This window comes from Calypte anna, chromosome 15, assembly GCF_003957555.1.
Source record: "Calypte anna isolate BGI_N300 chromosome 15, bCalAnn1_v1.p, whole genome shotgun sequence".
Classification (NCBI taxonomy): domain Eukaryota; kingdom Metazoa; phylum Chordata; class Aves; order Apodiformes; family Trochilidae; genus Calypte; species Calypte anna.
Genome location: NC_044261.1, coordinates 13,693,991 through 13,713,660, shown reverse-complemented (window position 1 = coordinate 13,713,660; position 19,670 = coordinate 13,693,991). Strand labels below are relative to the sequence as shown.

Sequence of the window (19,670 nt, the reverse complement as noted above, 5' to 3'; positions counted from 1 at the left end):
TTCCAGATGGAAAAAATGGATGTAGAAAGCTTCGCAGGTTTGGAAAGCTTGCTGGATTTAGCTTTGTATTCTGTGGGATGTTTCTGCCCCCCCAGGCACGGCCATGGCTCCATCCTCCTGCTCTGCAGCTCCGGGGCCGGCAGAGGATGCTGTTGGGCAGGGAATGGGCTCCTGGCACCCACCCGCTCCCTCTCCAGCTCCCTCTGCTCCTTTTGGTGGCCAAGCTCAAAAAAAAAAAAAAAAAAAAAGAAAAAACCAAACCTTTTCTACCTTGCCCTGGGGTGGCAGAAGGGACCCAGGGTCCCCTTGGGGGGCACAGTGTCCTCTCCTCCAGGATGGGGCATGGTTGGTCCCTGCTAAGCCCTCCAAAGGGAGCTCCAGGACAAACTGTGCTGCTTGTCTGCAAATCTGGAGTTCTTAAAAAAAAAAACCAAAGGCACTGGAAGCCTGGGCAGAATGTCCTGGGGGATGTGGTGGGAGCAGGGGACAGCCCGGGGTGGCACAGCCTGTCCCCAGGGCAGCTCTGCTGGTCAGGTCCTGCAGGGCCATGTGAAGGGTTCAACTCTGCTGCCTCTTGGATGGTCCCAGGCAGGGACAGAGGGGAGGGGGTGACAGATTGGTGACCACCAAAGCTGGGGTTGTTGCAGGAGGTGAGGGCAGGGTGTGGTTTTCCCTTTGGACAGGGGCAGGGAGGGACGGGGTGGGGGAGAATGGCTTTATACTGGGGGAGGAGAGACTTAGCAAATTAAGAGAATAATTTAGCGAATTATTGTGGTGTGAGGGTGCTGAGCCCCTGTCCCAGGCTGCCCCCAGAAGCTGTGGCTGCCCCATCCCTGGCAGTGTTGAAGGTTGGATGGGGCTTGGAGCACCCTGGGCTGGGGGAGGTGTCCCTGACCATGGCAGGGGTGGCACTGGGGGAGCTTTGAGGTCCCTTCCCACCTAAACCAGTCTGGGACTATGATCATTGTTGCCCTGGGCTGGGAGCTTTCCATCTCCTAAAGCTTTTGGATATGAATCTTTTGCTCAGGTGATGCCTTCTCCCTCGTGGTCAGGTACCACAGAGTCCTCTTTGCTTTGGTCCATCCTCAGCAAACATCTCCACAGTGACACGAGCAAAATCTTCTCCAGCCACCTCCCTCCTTTCCTGGCTTTTACTTGCTTTTTGGCATCAGATCTGGGCTCTGCTGGTCTCACAGAGGACAACTCTTGCCTTGGCATTTGATCCCCACTGGGGGCATCACATGCCCAGGGTCACCCTGAGATGGATTTGGGGTGAGGTTTGGACATGGGGGGTTCTGGACCTCATCTTCCCTGCCAGGGGAAAGAGCAGAGAAGGGTGAGGAAAAGGAAACTGTGAACAGGGTTGTCCACCAACACTTCTTGGTCCCTGCCTGCCCATGCCTGGTTTGCCCAGCATCTCTGGTGCTCCTCTTCCAGGTGGTGCTGGGTCAGTGTGAATCCCCACTTAGGGAATGACTGGAGGAAAGAAGGAGTTGATGCTGCCAGGACTCATCACATCCACTGGAAGGACCCAGGTTCCCCAGCTGGGGAGGTTAATTTTCTCTTAATGGCCCTTAATGATTTTTGAGGAGGCAACCACTGACTCCTGCTTGCTAATCCTATTAGTGTGGTGGGGCAGTAATTAGTGCCCTAAAGAGGCAGCTTCCTCATTTCCCCCTTTTTTTCTGGCCAGTTTTAGCTGTTGATGAGCCTGGATGTGGTGGTTAATGCTTTGCCTGGCACAGAGAAGTGACCTGGGGGCTGTCATCAGCTAATTCTTATTTTATGGCCACCTCTGTGCCATGCCTGTGTGATGCAGGGTTGGGCTTCCCTAGGGATGGAACTTCTGTGGTGTCCAAGTTCTCTGCTCTCTGCTGGAGGGAGGTTTCAGTAGGAAACAGATCTCAAAAATCATCTCAAGCCTTCTCTGGTCCAACTCTTCTTGGTTTTAGCTGTGCCTCTGGATTCTGGGTTTGCTTTGGATTGTGGCATCCTGTTCTCTGGATTGTGTCCCAGCATGGGAAGAGGCGTTAGAGCTGGAAAGCTGAGAGTCTGGGGAACCCCAAGTGCTGGGTGGGATCTCCTGGGGCCATTTGGCTCCAATTCTGCCTCTTGGGAGGCTGCTCTCTGGGGGCACCCATCCAAAACCTTTTCAAGCAGGAGTCTGGGGTCCCTCAGGGTGGTGGAGCTGAGCTCTCCCACCTTGGGATGAAGCTGGGGAGCCAGGGATTGGCAAGAGCAGGACCCTGGGCTGCCCCCACCCTCCATGACTTGGGGTCAGTATTGATGGAGAGAAGATGCTGGGGGGCTGGAGGTTGCTCCCATGGCCTTTTCCACCTCAGTGAAGGCCCCAAAATAAACCACCAGCAGGAGCCGTGCCCAGGTCCTCTCTGGAGCAAAGAGTCCCACTTGCCTTTTGATGCCACCCCAGAAGTTTGCTTCCTTTTTGTGTTCCAGAGCTTCTTTTTTGGGTTTAATCCCTTGTTTTCTTGTACACCAAGACCTTCGGCAGCAGGGGTTAAATTTTTGAAGCTTGAAAAGCCTCAGATTTTTCTTTATGGAGCCTCCAGCTGTTGACCATAACTCTGGGGTATGGAACATTACTCCTGAAAAGATCCCCTGGCTTCCATAAATCCACAAGCCATAAACACCTCCTGAGTGGTCTTGGGAGGGAAACACAACGTTCAGAGTGGTTGATAATCTAATGCCCATTTAATACCTCATCAGTTCCACGGGCCATTGAAATCTTTCATGGATAGTTAATGATTATTCATCAGCAAGAAGCCAGGAAGAAAAACCCCAACAAAACTCTTAAAAATGTGTCAGTTGGGGAACAAAAGTCAGGGTGGTTGAGAGGGAGCTGAGGAATGTGTTAACCCTTGGAAGAGAGAGTGGAAAATAACCCTCTGGAGCAAGATCTGCCCTGGGATGCCCTTCTCCAAAGGGCTGCAGGGATGATCTTCATCCTTAGATCCATGAGAAAGGGAAGTGAGCCCCAAACTTTTCCCAATTCTGGTTCTTCATGCCAAATCCATGAAGCTGGATGAGCCTCTGGCAAGCTGATGAGGAAGGAGGGTCAGAGGGTGGTGATGGTGAACTAAAGCCAAGAGACCTGAGCCCTGCAGGGATGCTGGATCTGTCCTGAGGGATAAGTGGGAAGCAGCTGCTGGAGAGGACCAGGGGGTTTTGTGGTGTGGCTGGGTCAGGGCTGGGCTGAGAGGAGGCTCCTCCAGCTCAAGGCAGCTTTATTTTAGGTAAAATTTCATTGCCATCTCCATAGCCTAGATGATTGCCTCATTGCCTGCTTTTCCTTGCCCCTTGCATTAGTTCCAACTCTGAACCAACCCTAATCTGGCACTTTCTCCATGCTGGGCTCAGATTTTTTCCATCCCACATGACAGAGAAAGCCCTGGGGATAAGGGATAAGTGCCACTTAGCCAAGTGGCACTTGACTAAACCCAGTGTAGGATCCTACTTGGGGCAGAGAGGTGCAAGACTGAGTCTTAGGCTTGCAGAAAAGTGGGACCAGAGGTACTGTTCAGCATCCCCATGTCAGGGATTAACACTGCCCTGGCTATTAAACCAAATAACAGATGCTGTCTATTCATCCCCTTCTCCTCCCAGATAAAAGAAGGAGAGGGAATAAGGGAGAGAGACTTATGGAAACTAAACTACACAGCTTTAATGAAGCAGCAATGATAAAAAGGAAAAAAAAATTCTAAATCTACACAAATACACAGGAAAATTGATCCCACGTTCCTCTCCCCTCTCTCCCAATAACTCTCACGTCACCACCGAGGCTGCAGGGCAGCCCTGGGAAAGTCCAGGCTGGAATCCTGGGGTCAGCAGTGCTCGGGAGCTGGAGGCAGGAACACACAGATTCAGGCTGGAATGGATCAGGAGCACAGGCAGAGGAAGGGATGGAATCCTCCCAGGATGCTGAAGCAAACAGGGAGAGGGGAAGAAGGGGAAGCAGGAAGGGGTTTGACCCTCCTGATCCCTCAAATTTACACTGAGTATGAGGTGTATGGGATGGAATCCTCTGTTTGGTCAATTTTGGTGTCTATCTTGTCCCTTACCTGAGACCTTACCTTACTTTTCTCCTGGACAGAAAATTACCTTTATCCTGGCCCAAACCAGGACACCCCACCCCACTGAGCAGCCTGTCCCTCAGAGTTAGTCACCTACCTTGGGCCTGAATGCCACCGAGGGATAGCTCATTTATTCTACTTCTCTGCAGCCTGTAGGATAATGATGTTTCCTCTTGTACCCATTCCCATCACCACTCCGCCCAGGTAGATCAATTCTTTGATGCTCTGCGCGGCTTGGATCTGCACCAGAGGCACCAGGAGAGCTCTTGTGCTTGGTGGCCCTGCCATTCCCCAGGCTCTTGGCATTGGGTTTCAGCAAAGAGCTGGCTGGATGCTTGCAGAGCAGGTGTTTGCAGCAGGGACACTCCCAACATCTGCAAATCATCCTTACCCAGCATCTCCAGCCTGGTGTTATCCATTCTGGGCTGCAAATGGAGAGACCCACCTGGTGCCAGGGAGAGAACCTGGAGGTGTGAGGGAATTTGGAGAGCCAAACCACCTCCCCCTGTGTTTCCAAATCATCTTTTTGATTCATCTTGAGACCCTCTGTGGGTTCTGTCTGGAATCCAGCTGGCTCAGAGGATGGGCTGCATGCCATGCCTTGACAGTGATGGGTGGCCCCATCACAACCTGGAATTCTCCTGCTGCTCCAGGCTGTAGCTCTCCTCAGCTCTGGCATTAATGTTAATTTCTGCTCTGCTGGGCCATCAGGAGGAGCTGGGAGCATTAAGGGGCTTGGAGGAGGAAGTTTCCCCCCCTCCCCTGTCCTTTAATGAGAAGTTGAGGCTCCTCCGGCCACTCTGAGAACAGAAGAGAGTGATCAAGAATTTAGAGAAGGATTAAAAGCTCCTGGTGGGGAGGGGCAGGGCTGCTTCCTGATGTGCCCATGTGGGATGCAGGGCAGGTGCTGTGGGACACATCCCAGGCTGGAGAGCAGGAGATGGATTGAGCACTGGTGGTCATGGTAGGAGGACATAGAATCACAGAGTCCCTGACTGGTTTGGGTGGGAAGGGACCTTAAAGATTAATCAGTCCCAACACCCATTCCATGGTCAGGGACCCCTCTCACAGCCCAGGGGGCTCCAAGCCCCATCCAACCTTCAACACTGCCAGGGATGGGGCAGCCACAGCTTCTGGGGGCAACCTGGGGCTCAGCACCCTCACACCAAGCAATTTCTCCCTCCCCAACATCTCCTCTCCATCTCCCCTCTTGCAGCTGGAAACCCTTCCTCCTCATCCCATCCCTCCCTGTCCTTGTCCCAAGTCCCTCCCCAGCTTTCCTGGAGCCCCTTCAGGCACTGGAAGCTGCTCTAAGGTCTCCCCATGGGATCCTTCTCTTCTCCAGGCTGAACACCCCCAACTCTCTCCCCCTGGCTCCAAAATGTTTGGCCTGAAGCCCACAGAGCTCCCCATGGGGACCCAACCCCCTTTCCCACTCCCCATGCCCAGAGCTACCTTGCCCAACTGCAGTTGTGTGGTCCAAAGGATGCAAAACCCCTTGGGGTGCAAAGAAAGGACCCCCTGGGGCTGAACTGGGGTGATCACAGCTCCAGCAAAAGGAAACTCAAGCTTGGGGTCCTGGGTTGACCACAGCTGGTGATGCTCATCCTCCCCTGCCCTTGTGTGTCCCTCAAAGAGCCATTAATGGTGGGAAGGAAGGAAGGAAGGAAGGAAGGAGGAAGGAAAGGAAGAAGGAAGGAAGGAAGGAAGGAAGGAAGAAGGAAGGAAGGAAGGAAGGAAGGAAGGAAGGAAGGAAGGAAGGAAGGAAGGAAGGAAGGAAGGAAGGAAGGAAGGAAGGAAGGAAGGAAGGAAGGAAGGAAGGAAGGAAGGAAGGAAGGAAGGAAGAGAAGGAAGGAAGGAAGGGAAGAAGGAAGGAAGGAAGGAAGGAAGGAAGGAAGGAAGGAAGGAAGGAAGGAAGGAAGGAAGGAAGGAAGGAAGGAAGCAGAAGGGGTTTAATGAGAAACAGGACCTGCTTCAGGCTCCTGGCAATTACTTCCTCCAGGTCCTTCCACCCACCAGCTGCTCCCAGCACACTCCCTGATGCCCTCTGGTTGCTACATGAGTCCCAGGAGCAGAAGGGGGGGGAAAAAAAAAAAAACCAACCCAACCCCAACCTGTTTGGCTCCAGCTCCCCTCGAAGAATTTCCCACCTGTTCTAATTTGCAGCCATAAGAAAAAGTTCAGCTCCGTGCTGCAGAAAGGGAATAATAGATCAGTAAAACCCAGAAGCTGAAAATTCAGGGAGATTCAGGTACCCAGGAAAGTGGGGGACAGGCACTTGGATAAATATTTAACTGATGAGGCTTTGATATGAAGAACTTGCTTTTCCTCAGGCTGGAGGAAGGGGGTTTGTTGCCTCTGATGGTACAGAGGAGGAGAAATGGAAGGGCTGCTGGAGAGGCTCCATTGATTTAGTTGTTTTTTTATTATTATTTTAATATTGTGCCTAGCTGGTGCAGAGCTGGGTGGGTAATGAGGACATTTCATCTCTTCAGGCAGGTTCAAAGAATCCCCTGATCTTATTTGAATCCTCAGAGCTTTACCTTGAACCTTGAAAAAGCTCCTGGTTTTGCTGAGGGGGGGAGATGCTGTGGGTTTATTGTCACCTGGGAAAGGTGACAATGGCTGCAATGGCTTCCAGTCAGGGGAGTTTGGGGTCCAAGCTGGTTTGGGGATGATTGTGCTGCTTGGTTGGGAAGTAAAATGGGGTTTTGGTGGTTTTATTTTTTGTTTTGGGGGGAGGGAGAGAATTCCTGAAGAGCAGAGCCAGCAGCAATTACCAGACCCACAAGAGTTCATTTGGGGTTTTCCTCCTTTTTGTTTGCTCCTTGCACACATGATGCTGCAGGGACCATGGGGGAGCAGAGCCCCCAAGGGTGCAGGGGAAGAGCTTTTACCTTGTCCTTCCTCTTCTTTAATACAGAATATTGTGCGAAGAAGTCAGGCAGAAGGCCATAAATCTTCCAGGCTGAATCCTGACTCGGGCTGGTGCTTTGGGGCAGGCAGGGCTGATCTTTAATCCTTTGCAGAGAGATCTTGCTGAACTCCAGATGAGAGATGGGGGATTTTTTAATTTTTTTGCCCCTCTCTCTATTTATTTGGCTTTAAAAGAAAAGGCTCACCTTGAAACTGGAGTGAGCTGGGGAGGCACAAAGCAGGGAATGAAACATCGAGGCTGCTTTAGCTGAATTTTCAACCAAAACCTATTTTCATTTTTTAAATTACAATAACATCAGCAAAAGGAGAAGAAACATGCAGAGCAGGCTGTTAGTTATCTCATTTCCCTCTTTTATTGAAGAACTGGGCACGGAGTGAATGTCACAGGGGACTGATGATTCTCTGAAGCACAAATCTCTCTGAGAATTTATGACATCTGCCCCAAGTGGGCCTGACCAGAACCATCGAGAGCCCAGACCTCTTCCACCTGCACATCCTTTCTACTCCCCAGCTGGCAGAGCTCTTCCCTTGGCCACACCAGATGAAAGAAGACACAAAGTTGTGTCTCCTTCACTAATTATTTGTCCCCAGGTCTTACTGGCTGCCCCAGGGAGGGGATGACTTGCAGAGGAGGCTTTCTCTAGGTCCTGGTTGTTTTCCAGCTGACCTCAGTTGGTAAATTAATGTATTTGTGCATTTGGATATGGGATGTAGAGATGTGGTCTGGAAGACTTGCTGTGGACATAACTAAGGCTGTGATTTCAGGTGGGAAATACCCAATGGGTGATTTTGGTTTGAGGAAGGAGATGGTTCTAAATGAGCATTGCCAAGCAATGTGGTTCACTGGTTTCAGGGGTTTTTTTAGGTTTTAACTCCAGGTCTAGTTCAGCTGTGTTTAGATACCTGGGTGAGAGACTCATCTTTGTATCCCTATCTCCTGGCAGGGATCAGGAGAATCTGGGAGGCTGGAGGAGATGATCTCAGAGGTCCTTTTGTCACTATCTCCAGGCATATCAAGGACATGGGGGTCATCAAGAGCAGTCAGCATGGTTTTATCAAGGGTAAATCATGTTTGACTAACCTCATAGCCTTCTATGAGGAAATTACTAGGTGGATAGATGATGGTAGAGGGGTAGATGTGGTTTATCTTGATTTCAGTAAAGCATTTGACACCATCTCTCACAGCATCCTTGTAGATAAGTTGATCAAGTATGGGTTTGGTGATCAGGTAGTGAGGTGGATCAGGAACTGGTTGAAAGGAAGGAGTCAGAGAGTTGTAGTCAATGGGGCAGAATCTGGTTGGAGGTGTGTGACCAGTGGAGTCCCTCAGGGGTCGGTACTGGGACCGGTGTTGTTCAATATCTTCATCAAGGACTTGGATGAGGGTATAGAATGTACCCTCAGCAAGTTTGCTGATGACACTAAGCTGGGAGGAGTGGCTGACACACCAGAAGGCTGTGCTGCCATTCAGAGAGACTTAGACAGGCTGGAGAGTTGGGCAGAGAGAAACATGATGAAATTCAACAAGGGGAAGTGTAGAGTTTTGCATTTGGGGAAGAACAACACGATGTCCCAGTATAGGTTGGGGGCTGACCTGCTGGAGAGCAGTGTAGGTGAAAGAGACCTGGGGGTCCTGGGTGACAAGAGGATGACCATGAGCCAGCAATGTGCCCATGTGGCCAAGAAGGCCAATGGCATCCTGGGGTGCATTAGAAAGGGTGTGATTAGTAGGTCAAGAGAGGTTCTCCTCCCCCTCTATTCTGCATTGGTGAGGCCACACCTGGAGTATTGTGTCCAGTTCTGGGCCCCTCAGTTCAAGAAGGACAGGGAAGTGCTTGAAAGAGTCCAGCGCAGAGCTACTAAGATGATTAAGGGAGTGGAACATCTCCCTTATGAGGAAAGGCTGAGGGAGCTGGGTCTCTTTAGTTTGGAGAAAAGGAGACTGAGGGGTGACCTCATCAATGTGTTCAAATATGTAAGGGGTGAGTGTCAGGGAGATGGAGTTAGGCTCTTCTCAGTGGTGACCAGTGATAGGACAAGGGGTAATGGGTGTAAATTGGAGCACAGGAGGTTCAAGTTGAATATCCGGAAAAATGTTTTTCCTGTAAGGGTGACAGAGCCCTGGAACAGGCTGCCCAGGGAGGTTGTGGAGTCTCCTTCACTGGAGACATTCAAAACCCGTCTGGACACGTTCCTATGTGATGTACTCTAGGTGGCCCTGCTCTGGCAGGGGGGTTGGACTAGATGATCTTTCGAGGTCCCTTCCAACCCCAAGGATTCTATGATTCTATGATTCTATGATTCCTCCAGGCCCATCCTCATGCACCAACAACTTCCCTTTTCCAGCACGTCCCACTTTTCCAGCCTGGAAATCATCCCAGCAGTAGCAAAGCTCCCTGCCCCCTCTTTTGGTTGGGTCCCCAGCCCTGGGGGGCTGGGATGCTCGAGCCTTGCTGGTGCTGAAAGGAGAGATGGGCACTTTGTTCTGGGTGTCTGCTCTTGTTTTTCACTGCTTGTTGAAACCCTCTCTTTTCATTTTTTTTTTTTCCAGAGTGGGTGATAAGCATTTGATTCCCTGGAGCAGGTGGTGCTGAGCCTTTCAGGCTGGATTGACACCTAAAGGGATTTGCATGAAGCGTTTCCAACTCACTGGGCTTTTTTTTTTTTTTTTTTCTCTCTTTTTTTTTAATTTTTTTTAAACATCATTGTACATTTAGCAAATTCTGGCATGAAATGATGTCCCTAATAGTTGGCATTTACCTTCCTAGAATTGCTCTCAGTGCAGCCATGCCAGAAACAAGCCCTGAAGCTCTTGTGAGCTTTTTTTTGGGGGGGCTTGGGTCAGGGGGATGTATCTGATGTCCCCACCAAGGGATGCAGGGGGATGGTGAGGATAAAAATAAGGTTTTGGGGTTTTCTTTGTGTGTCAAAGCATGGTGAGAGGTAATGGAGCAGCCTAGGGGGGACTGGGATGCTCTGAAGGTCCTGGAACAGCCGAGGGGTTTGCAAAATGGGAAGGGGTGAAAACTGGTGGCCTCAGGGACCAAAATCTGTGGAATTTCGGGGTGTGTGTGGCCTGGCTCAGCCCTGTCCAGCCAGGGGGGACCCTGCTGTCCCTGCTGTGAGGGGGTTTGGTGTTGGCAGAGCCCCCAAGGCCCCCCAAGCTTTGCAGTCTGGTGCAGCAGGGAGAGGGCTGGGAGAGGAGCTGAGGGTCCTGGAGAGGGGAAATAAAACAGCTGAGAGGTTCAGATCTGGGGATCTGCTCCCAGCCTGGCAGGAAAGGAGCCCTGGTCCTTGGGCTGGCACTTTTCCTGCCACCACTGGGGGTGGCTTGAACTTGCTGTGGTCACCCTGGGTTAAACAACTCTGCAGCTCTTTGCATTCTCTTGCCTTGTCTTCTCCATCAGTGTTTTTTCAATCACCAAGCTTCTGGAGAGGGGCTGAAAGGGGGTGGGGGTTTGGGGTGGCCAACCTTCCCTGAGCATCCAACAGAGCCAGGATTCTGTCCTGTGCTGGATTTTACTGCTGCCTCCCCATCCAACTGGGGCATCCTTATCCGAAGTCTCCCAGCAGCCCATCCAGCATCCCCTGCTTCCAAAATGGGGAATCTGCTGCTGTCCTGGGGCTTTATCCCTCTGGAAAATAGAATTCAGCTGATGTTCTTGGGTTTTTTGTTTGTTTTTTTGTTTGTTTGTTTTTGTTTCTTTGGTTTTTGGTTTTGTTTTTTTTAAATTCCTTTTTTTTTTTTTTCCCCACTTCCTCTGTCCTCACCAGCTCTGAGGGTACAGTTAGGGGGTGATGCCAGGGGGGCTCCAGGTGCTCATGGGGGGCTTGGGGGGCTGGGAGGCTCATGCTGCATTTCCAGCACGTTTAAGGTTTTTCGTCTCCTCTTTTGGTGGGATGTTGGCTTGGAAAAATGAGGAAAACTGGGAATGTTGGCCCAAGATGGGCAAAACTGAGGAAAATGGGAAGCTGAGGTGGGGACTGGTTGGGAGGTGAAACCCCAGGGGTTTTACACCTGGAATGTGAGAGATTTTTTGGAAAAAAACCCTAATTTAGGTGAGGTTTGGTGCTAGCAGAGGAGGAAGAAACATTTTTTTAGAGTGGAGCTGGGTCAGGACGTCCCTGCCTGGGTCTGTCCCAAGGGTGAGGGTCACATCCTGCACTGGTGAGCAGTCACCAGCCCAAAACTGTCCCCTGCCAGCTCCCTAAAATCCCTGAGTCCCTGGAGGTTTGCCCAAAGTCCCCTTGGTGGGTTGTGGGGAGGGGGCTGTGGGGTATCCTGGTGCTCCTTCCACAGGGTGGGATGAGCAGAGGGGGTGGAGGATCTGTTCCTAAAAATGTGGTGCTGGTTTTGCAGGGCAGGGAGGGGTTTGCCCTGTGCCCTCCTGATGCACCCTGGGTGCTTTGTCCCCAGATGGGTGCTGCTGGCTTGGGAACCAAGCAGAGGGGGCTGCAGGGATGCAGAGGGGGTGCCTCTGCAGCTCATCATTTGTGCCCTCTGCTTCTTGCAGAACCTGTCTTTCTCCAGCCTCTGGATTATTTGCTGTTTCTCCTTTCCTCCCCGTTGTCTTTGCTCCAGGATGGGGAAGAGATTTGCTGCCTGGGCACCCATGGGTGCTTCAGAGCCTGGGCATGCATCCTGACCTGGCTGTGCTTTTCCAGGGGACTTTCATGGTCAGGTTGGACGGGGTTTGGAGCAACTTGGTCCAGTGGGAGGTGTCCCTGCTCATGGCAGGGGGTTGGGACCAGATGGTAAACTCTCTTCCCACCTAAACCATTCCAAGGGTGTGGATGCTCCAGCTGCAGCATCCTGCTCCTCTGCAGGCTTCAGTCCCTTCTCCCTCCCATTTTGGGATGGGGAGAAAGGGCCAAGACTGTGGTGAGACAGCCAACCAATCCTTGCCAGGTTGGCTCATGGTGTTTGTGTGCATTTCTTTTTTTTTTTTTTCCTGAAGAAACAGGGAGAGAGAAAAATCTCTCCCTGTCCAAAATCACTCATCCTTCCTAATAATGAGAGCTGTCACCAGCCCTGCTTGGCGAGGAAATGATGCTCGCAGTAAATATTTGGTCTGGAACTGATTTATGGGTGGAAAAAAGATGAGATTAGTGCTAATCAGTGTGCTGCAGGAAGAGCTTTGGGCTGAATGCCAGGGCTGAGCTGGGTCCATGCCCATGCCCAGGCCTTCAGGTCGTGGTTGTGCCACTGGGTTGGGATGAAGGAGCAGGGATGGAGGGGATGGAGCAGCTCCAGGGGTTCTGCTCCCTGGGGTGGTTTGCAGATTGGGTTTAGGGACTGGAGGGTTGGGGTCATGTAGCAGGAAGAGCCTTTCTTGCTCCTGAGGCTCGACAAGCTGCTGGTCTCTCCATTGCCTTGCATAAGAGTGAGCTTCTCTCTGTGGGTGTGTGTCCCACCTTTACTGGCCCCCTGGTAATAGGGGGCCTGCCCTAACCAGGCACAGGTGGACTCACACCCACTCTTTGGCAACTCGAGGCACCTGGTTTATCTTGTTTCTCTACAGGGTCAGGTGGGCATGGCAAGCATTGGCCGTGGGGCTGCTGGTGGGCTCTGAGCTGGGAGGGTTGGGCTGTGGGACCCAGCTGGAGGCAATCTTGGAATTGAAAGCTGGAGAGGGACTTCTTCCAAGGGCTTGTAGTGAAAGGACAAGGGGCAATGGTTTTAAATTGGGAGGAGGGAGATTCAGGTTCAGAGGTTAGGAGGAACTTCTTTAGTGTGAGGGTGGTGAGACACTGGAACAGGTTCCCAAGGGAAACTGAGGAAGCTCCATCCCTGGAAGCATTCAGTGCCAGGGTGGATGGGGCTTGGGGCAACCTGGGCTGGTGGGAGGTGTGTGATGGGTGGGAACTGGGTGGTGTTTATGGTCCCTCCCAACTAACAAGTCTATGATTCTCTGAATCACTTTGGTTCGAAAAGACTTTGCAGATCATTAAATCCACCTGGGAACCCAGCACTGCCAACCAATCCATGTCCCTCAGCAACCCCCAAGCACCCAACAAAGTCCTGAGAGCCATCCTAATGGTAGCAGCAGCAGCTTTTCCCAAGTGAGGAAACAACTCACTTATTAGAGGGCAGCTGAATTTTGTGCTGTTACCCTGGGCAGGGTCATTTCCTCCCTGCTGGCAGGGCCAGCTGCCTGGGGAACAGATCTCTGGGTGGTGGTACCAGAGGGATGGCAGCAGAGCAGCAGCTGGGTGCCTCCTGGGTGTTTGCAGGAGATGCTCTTGGATGCAAAGGAAGCTTCAAGAGGGAAACTTCCTGATTTCTCCTCTTCTGGGCACCAGGACAAGGCTGGGGGTGTTGCAGACCTTGGCACTGCTTTGGTTTGGGGCCAGAAGGAAGCTGCTCTAAGGTCTCCCCGTTGCAGCCTTCTCTTCTCCAGCCTGAACACCCCCAACTCTCTCCCCCTGGCTCCAGAGCTGCTCCAGCCCTCCCAGCAGCTCCAGGGCCTCCTCTGGACTGGCTCCAACACCTCCCTCTCCTTCTGCTGATGGGGACCCCAGAGATGGACCCAGATTTACCCCAGAGGGGAGCAGAGGGGGACAATCCCCTCCCTGGCCCTGCTGCTCACACAGTGGGGATGCAGCCCAGAGAATGAGAATTATCTGGGTTTGAGGTTGGAGAGGGATTGAAGATTCTTGCAGGGATAGGTATGTAATCATCCCAGCATCTTCTCCTGGGTGCCATTGCTCTCTTCTCCCCCCACCTGTGAGTAAATCCCCCACCCTGTTTCCTCCCCTTTATTTTTCTCTTTTTTCTTTTTTCTCTCTTTCTTTTCCTTTTTCCTTTTTCCTTTTTCCTTTTTCCTTTTTCCTTTTTCCTTTTTCCTTTTTCCTTTTCCTTTTCCTTTTCCTCATCCTTTTTCTCTTCTCTTCTCTTCTCTTCTCTTCTCTTCTCTTCTCTTCTCTTCTCTTCTCTTCCTCTTTCTCTTCTCTTCTCTTCTCTTCCCCCTTCCCCCTTCCCCCTTCCCCCTTCCCCCTTCCCCCTTCCCCTTCCCCCTTCCCCTTCCCCTTCCCCCTTCCCCCTTCCCCCTTCCCCCTTCCCCCTTCCCCTTCCCCCTTCCCCTTCCCCCTTCCCCCTTCCCCCTTCCCTCCCCTTCCCCCTTCCCCCTTCCCCCTTCCCCTTCCCCCTTCCCCCTTCCCCCTTTCCCCTTTCCCCCTTTCCCCTTTCCCCTTTCCCCCTTTCCCCTTTCCCCTTTCCCCTTTCCCCTTTCCCTTCCCCTTCCCCCTTTCCCCTCCTCCCCCTCCCCTCTTCCCCTCCTCCTCTCCTTCCCTCTTCTCCTTTTCTTATTTTCTCCTCCTTTCCTTCTAGGGTCAAGAAGAAGACCAAACCCTTGAACCTCAAGATCCACAACAGTGTGGGAAGCTGTGAGAACATCCCCGCCCAGCGCTCCCCACTCCTCTCCGAGCGCTCCCTCCGCTCCTTCTTCGTGGGGTACCCCCCTTTCCTCCCCTCCACCCCCCCTGTCCACACTGAAGCCACCTTCTCAGCAAGTAAGTCCCACGGCTTCCTCCTTCGGGTCCTTTCTCCGTGGGGTGGGTGATGGCAAGCAGAGGGATGTGGCTGGGGGAAACTGGAGGCATCCACTTGTGTGTGGATGGGTGGTCTGGAGGAGGAGGAGGATGGATGGGTGGATGGATGGGTGGATGGATGGATGGATGGATGGGTGGAGGACCAGGGACGGATGGGTGGATGGTCTGGAGGAGATGGGTTGAGGGTTGCACAGTGTTTCTGGGAGTGCAAGCTGGAGTGTTTAGAGAGATGTGGGTGCTTCTGGATAAACACAAGCCTGGAAGCTGAGTTATCTGTGTCTGCACATATATGTCCATCTCCAACCACTGCTGATTTCTGCAGTATTGCAGTAACTTGGGGTGCTCTGACCTCTTCCAGGAGATGCTGGTGCTGGGACCTGATGGGTTGGGGTGGACCAACTCACCCCTGGGCATGGCATGACTGCTGGCCAGGGCCAGGCAGGAGCAGCCTGCTGTTTATTTCCTTCTCTTTATCTTTTCTTTCTCCTTCTCCTTTCTCTCTTTATACCAATCAACTGCTCTTCAGGATTGTGGAAGGGTCATCAAGAACTTCCTTACATTCCCCCTCATCCCATCACTCCCTGCCTCTGTATGAAGTCCCTCCCCAGCTTTCTTGATGCTGTTCTGGTCCAAAGTACCAGGACTTATATGTCCCATGAGAAGCTCGGCTCATGGATTGGGAGTCCCACCTTGTCCCATCTCCTGGGGTGCCACCATTTGCCATGGTTTCCCCACACATGAGGCTCACCATGGGAGCCCACCCCACATCTCAAGGACCTCCCTGTCCCCACCCACACCCTTGGGGCCCATGCACCTTGCCAGCCAACTTCTCCACAATGTCCCTATGATTTCAGCTTTTAAAATGGAAAAAATCCCTTTTTCTTTTCTTGTGAAATCATCTCAGGGGTTGGACTCGATGATTTCTATATGTCCCTTCCTACCCCTAACATTCCATGATCACAACAGATTCTGGTATGGGCTGGATTAGAGTGGAATTTCCTCCTTAAGCCCCGAAACCCCCCAAAATGCTCTTCTTGTTGGGTCGAGCTGCAGGAGATGGCCCTGGTGAGTCCTTTCTGTCTCTGGCTCATCTCTTTGCAACAGATGTTTGGGGCAGGAGCAACGTTCCCATCATTGTCACCTCTGGCCCTCATCACCCCGGGTCTGGATGCTCCTCAGTCTTTTTAACACTTGGTTTGTCCTGATGGGAAGAGATTTTCCACAGCCACGGGGTAGGAGGATGAGTGAGCTGAGGGAGGACCCCGTTGTCCTGCAGCCCCCTGGGCTGGACAAATTCCCCTTCAGGCAGGGCCAGGATCGTCCTGGATTTTGGGTTGGAATCAAGATTTTTTCCCTCGGAGGGGGAGGCAGAAATGAGGACTTTTTGGGGTGCCCTTGAACTCTGATGTAACCCAGACAGAAGATGGTTTGTCTGCCTCCATCCAGGACTTTATCTTAGTCCATTTGGTTGCTCCTGGTGATCAAGTACCCACCAGAGCCCTGATGTTGCTTTGAGATGGGATTTGTTCAGCTGCCTTGAGTGATCCCCTTGGCAAGCCCTGAGCTTCCCTTCCCACTTGCTGGATCATCCACACACACACACAGATGTCATGGCTGCAGATGAGCTACTCGGGGATCTTATTTTGGCCCTAAAAGTGACCAGAGAGAGGACTGAGGTGTCTTGTGGCAGCACTGGTGTGGCCACCAGGAGCAGGGCAGGGATCATCCCCTGTGCTGGGGAGGCTGCACTCCCAATCCTGGGTTCAGTTCTGAGACCCTCAGGAGCAGAAGGGGCTCAATCAGGGGCTGGAGAGTGTCCAGAGAAGAAGCCCAGGAGGTTGGAGCCAGGGGGGGTCGGGCTCTGCTCCCAAGGAACAAGGGATGGGACAAGAGGAACTTTTGGCCTCAAGTTGCCCAGGGGAGGTTTAGGTTGGAGCTGAGGAGAAACTTCTTCAGTGTCAGGGTGATGAAACACTGCCTGGGGAGGGGGCTGAATCCCCATCCCTGGAGGGATTTCAGAGCCCTGGAGATGTGGTGCTGAGGGACAGGGGTTAGTGCTGGGCTGGGCAGAGTTGGGTTCATGGTTGGACTTGGATGATTCTCCCTCAGCCAGAAGGATTCTGTGGTTCTGTTACACTTTGAGGGGCCAAGCTCATCTTTTGCTGTCGTTTTGATGACCCAGAGGGAGGGGTCGGTACAGAGAGGGTCCGAGGTCCCATTTCCTGCCATGCCCTGGGCACAGCCAGGAGGACATGATGCTCCCATCCCACCCCTTCCTGCTGCCGACTTTCCTGCTGGTGGGATCAGCTCCCCTTGTGCTCTGCAGAATCCGCATCCATCGGGTACTGGGAAGAGCCCAGGACCCCTTTCCCATCTCAGTCCTACCGAGGGGGACCCTGAGACACATCCAGAGCAGGATTGGGATCGATTTGTAGATATTTTTGTATATTTGTTCCTCTCATGTGCTCCTGGCCTTTCCCTATTGTAGGACACCTCTTCCAGTTTGAATTTCCAATCTTTCAGTCTCCCTTCATTCATCCCTTACTGATCTTCCCTCGGGAGGGGTGAAGGGAGGGTGACAGAACAACTTTGTCCTCTGGTTTTTGGTTCACCGTGACCACTAAATGGAGACACTGTGATCCCCCCTCCCCATCACCCTCCCCATCACCCTCCCCATCACCCTCCCCATCACCCTCCCCATCACCCTCCCCATCACCCTCCCCATCACCCTCCCATCACCCTCCCTCCCATCACCCTCCCTTCCCATCACCCTCCCTCCCATCACCCTCCCTTCCATCATCCTCATCCCCATCATCCTCCCTCCCCATCATCCTCCCTCCCCATCATCCTCCCTCCCCATCATCCTCCCTCCCCATCATCCTCCCTCCCCATCATCCTCCCTCCCATCACCCCTCCCCTCCCCATCACCCTCCCTCCCCATCACCCTCCCTCCCCATCACCCTCCCTCCCATCACCCTTCCTCCCCATCACCCTTCATCCCCATCATCTTCATCCCCATCATCTTCATCCCCATCATCCTCATCCCCATCACCCTCCCTCCCCATCACCCTCCCTCCCCATCACCCTCCCTCCCCATCACCCTCCCTCCCCATCACCCTCCCTCCCATCATCTTCATCCCCATCATCTTCATCCCCATCATCCTCATCCCCATCACCCTCCCTCCCCATCACCCTCCCTCCCCATCACCCTCCCTCCCCATCACCCTCCCTCCCCATCACCCTCCCTCCCCATCATCCTCCCTCCCCATCATCCTCATCCCCATCATCCTCCCTCCCCAGCATCCTCCCTCCCCAGCATCCCCATCCCCATTCTTTCCCTAGGGGTGGCACTAGGGGTGTTTGGGTGGGTTCCTGGTGTATCTGGAGGTCTGGAGGCCATCAGCAGCCAGGTGCAAAGTCTCCTGGCTGTTCCTTGGCATCACAGTGATTCATCCTGGGATTCTTTCCAAGTTGACTTCCATCGATTTGCTCCATCCCATTCCTAATGAGGACATTGCTTGCTGCTGTTTGTTGTAAGGAGAGGAGGAGGAGGTTTGTGGCTCTCAGGTTGTCACCATGATTGATAACACATTCACACCGGTTCCCTCAGCAGCTGGGAAGGTGCCAGGAGAGGGAGGAGGAATTTGTGCCCAGAGAAGGTCCCCGTGGGCGCAGTTTGTCCCGGCAGCCATCCCAGGTGATGCTCCTGGTGGACTGGGGGGAAGTGGTGGCATCACTGCCCTCCTGCTGCCCCAGGGGAGGCTGAGACCCAAAATCAGTGAAAGTGAGGGGGAAAAGGGAGAGCTCTGGCTGCTCCTCACCATGCAGGAGATGTTCAGGATGGAGAGGAAAAGGGGGAACATCCTCCCCGACAGCCGGAAAGCACCGGGAAGCCCTGGAGATGGCAGCAGGGGCCAGGAGGGCGTCACGGCCCAGGCAGCATCCCAGTCCCCGTCACCTCCGAGGGACACGGGTGCCACTCAGGGAGCGGTGGTGGCTGTCACAGCTGCCTGTCACCACTGCAGGGGTGGGCAGCGGGGCTCTGCTCCCCTGTCACCTGTCAGAGCCACGCCGGAGGTGGTTGTCACCTCCGCTGGTGACCCAAGGATGAGCTGTGCCATGGGGAGAGGGAGCTGGGACCACTGTCTTGGGGGGTTTTGGGGTGGGGGGTTATCCCCTGGATGGTGGGGTCTGTGCTGCTCTAACAGGGTGGATCTGTTGGCTGGCATCAGGGGTGGCACCGTGTTGGGGAATTGGGATGTGGGGTGATGGGAAACAATGTGAGTTGGCAGCCCAGAAACCCCCCAAGTCCTGGGCTGCATCCCCACCGTGTGAGCAGCAGGGCCAGGGAGGGGATTGTCCCCCTCTGCTCCCCTCTGGGGTAACTCTGGGTCCATCTCTGGGGTCCCCATCAGCAGAAGGAGAGGGAGGTGTTGGAGCCAGTCCAGAGGAGGCCCTGGAGCTGCTGGGAGGGCTGGAGCAGCTCTGGAGCCAGGGGGAGAGAGTTGGGGGTGTTCAGGCTGGAGAAGAGAAGGATCCCATGGGGAGACCTTAGAGCAGCTTCCAGTGCCTGAAGGGGCTCCAGGAAAGCTGGGGAGGGACTTGGGACAAGGACAGGGAGGGATGGGATGAGGGGAAGGGTTTCCAGCTGGGAGAGGGGAGATGAAGAGGAGATGTTGGGGAGGGAGAAATTGTTTGGTGTGAGGGTGCTGAGCCCCTGGGTGCCCAGGTTGCCCCAGAAGCTGTGGCTGCCCCATCCCTGGCAGTGTTGAAGGTTGGATGGGGCTTGGAGCACCCTGGGCTGTGGGAGATGTCCCTGACCATGGCAGGGTTGGCACTGGGGGGGCTTTAAGGTCCCTTCCCACCTAAACCAGTTTGAGAAAGGGGTGGGTGCTTTACCAGAGGGTCTCCATTGGGCTGCTTGGTGGTTCCCATCTCCACCCTTCTCTGGGCTGTTACTACCCAGTTCATTAAATCCTACCTGGGAGGAGGACAATGTGGGGTGGAAAATCCTAAATCTACCTTCACAGGTTCGTGCCAGGGGAATTATGGCTAAAGGAGCTCTTGATTTTGAAGCTTGCCAGTGCTAGA

At 53.3% G+C, this 19,670-nt stretch overlaps 1 protein-coding gene across 1 annotated transcript in view; it reads left to right on the top strand.

Annotated features, from left to right (window-relative positions):
• KSR2 (kinase suppressor of ras 2) overlaps positions 1 to 19,670 on the top strand; it is a 77,414-nt gene that overhangs the window by 16,107 nt on the left and 41,637 nt on the right. The window contains exon 5 of the mRNA XM_030460580.1: positions 14,359 to 14,540. Within this exon, the coding sequence (XP_030316440.1) occupies positions 14,359 to 14,540 (182 nt within the window). The remainder of the gene's footprint in view (positions 1 to 14,358; positions 14,541 to 19,670) is intronic.